Consider the following 1404-nt stretch of genomic DNA (forward strand, 5'->3'; position numbering starts at 1 on the left):
GTCGGTAACACCAACCGGGACAAAAGAGTGCGCCAGTCACGTGGCGCTGGCAGCACCTAAAGGTAGCCTTTTTGTCCCGGTTGCCAGACCCGGGACAAAAGGACCGCCCTCTTTTGTCCCGGCCTGGCGTTCCCGGTTGGGAAACCGGGACAACAAGGGTTTCCCAACCGGGACAAATTAGTGTTTTTTGTAGTAGTGAATGTTTCCACGGTCGAATCCTAATCGGAATCTAGATAAATCATCGGAATCCTAATTTGAACCCAGACAAATCAATCCGAATCCGAATCGAAAATTAGACAATTAATATCTCACGCGATCACGGCATGTATTGTACATGGAGCTACCATCAAAAAATTAGTGGTCTCATGTAGGTATAGATAAAAATTTATATTATCCGTAGCAACGCACGTGCACTATGCTAGTGTACTAATATATAACAATAGTATCATTATTAGCTCAAAGAGAATCGCACGAATTCCGCGTTTGTACTGGACACAACTGAAAAGGATTCTTCCACCACCGAAATTCAGGCCCAAGATAAATACATGCAACCAAATTAACATCCGTTGCCTCCAACCTACTAGGCTGGACATGAATACGGAGATATTGTTTCCTATATGTAGCACCCCAAACTCAGAAATACAGAAGACCTGCACCACCAAACCCATGTCTACGGACCCCCAAGGTCCTAAACCCAGGGCTCCTTGTGCCATGCCACCGGAGCACGCCGCCGTTGCCAAGGAAGCAATGGTGACTGAACCGCTTGTGCCCAGCACTGAGCCGGTGATGATCCGGGAGCAGGACAGGCTGTTGCCCGTGGCCAACGTGTCCCGCATCATGCGCCATGCGCTCCCTCCCCACGCCAAGATCTCCGACGACGCCAAGGAGATGATCCAGGACTGCGTGTCCGAGTTCATCAGCTTCGTGACCGGCGAGGCGAACGAGCGTTGCCACACCGAGCACCGCAAGACCGTCACCGCGGAGGACCTCGTGTGGGCCATGAACCGCCTCGGCTTCGACGACTACGTCAGGCCCCTCAACGCCTTCCTCCAGCGCATGCGCGAGATCGAGGGCGGCGGTTCCGGGCGCGGCTCTCGCCGCGGGTCGTCCCTGGTCGCACTCCAGGGTGCGCAGACGCTGCGCCCCGCCTACCCAGATGCACCGCAAGGTTACGCCGTCCGGCCCGTCCCTCGCCCGGTTCCTGTTCCAGCCAGCAGCGTGGCGTCGCGCTTCGGCAGCAGGCACCTGCAGCTTCCCGGCGGCCAGCGTTCCATGGTTCCCTACTACGGAGGAGCGGCGGCGTTCCGAGCTGTGGGGAGTCATGGGGGATTCTACGCTGACGAGGCAAGCTCGTCGGACGAGGCACCACCGGCGGCGCGGCGTGCTGGATCGCGCCGCTACTAG

At 56.6% G+C, this 1404-nt stretch overlaps 1 protein-coding gene across 1 annotated transcript; it reads left to right on the plus strand.

The window, feature by feature from the left end:
* The first annotated feature begins 711 nt into the window (after positions 1-711).
* Positions 712-1404, plus strand: LOC120702041 (nuclear transcription factor Y subunit B-10-like). The gene has a single exon (XM_039985817.1). The coding sequence runs from the start codon at positions 712-714 to the stop codon at positions 1402-1404; it is 693 nt and encodes a 230-aa protein (XP_039841751.1).

This window comes from Panicum virgatum, chromosome 4K, assembly GCF_016808335.1.
Source record: "Panicum virgatum strain AP13 chromosome 4K, P.virgatum_v5, whole genome shotgun sequence".
Taxonomy (NCBI): Eukaryota; Viridiplantae; Streptophyta; class Magnoliopsida; order Poales; family Poaceae; genus Panicum; species Panicum virgatum.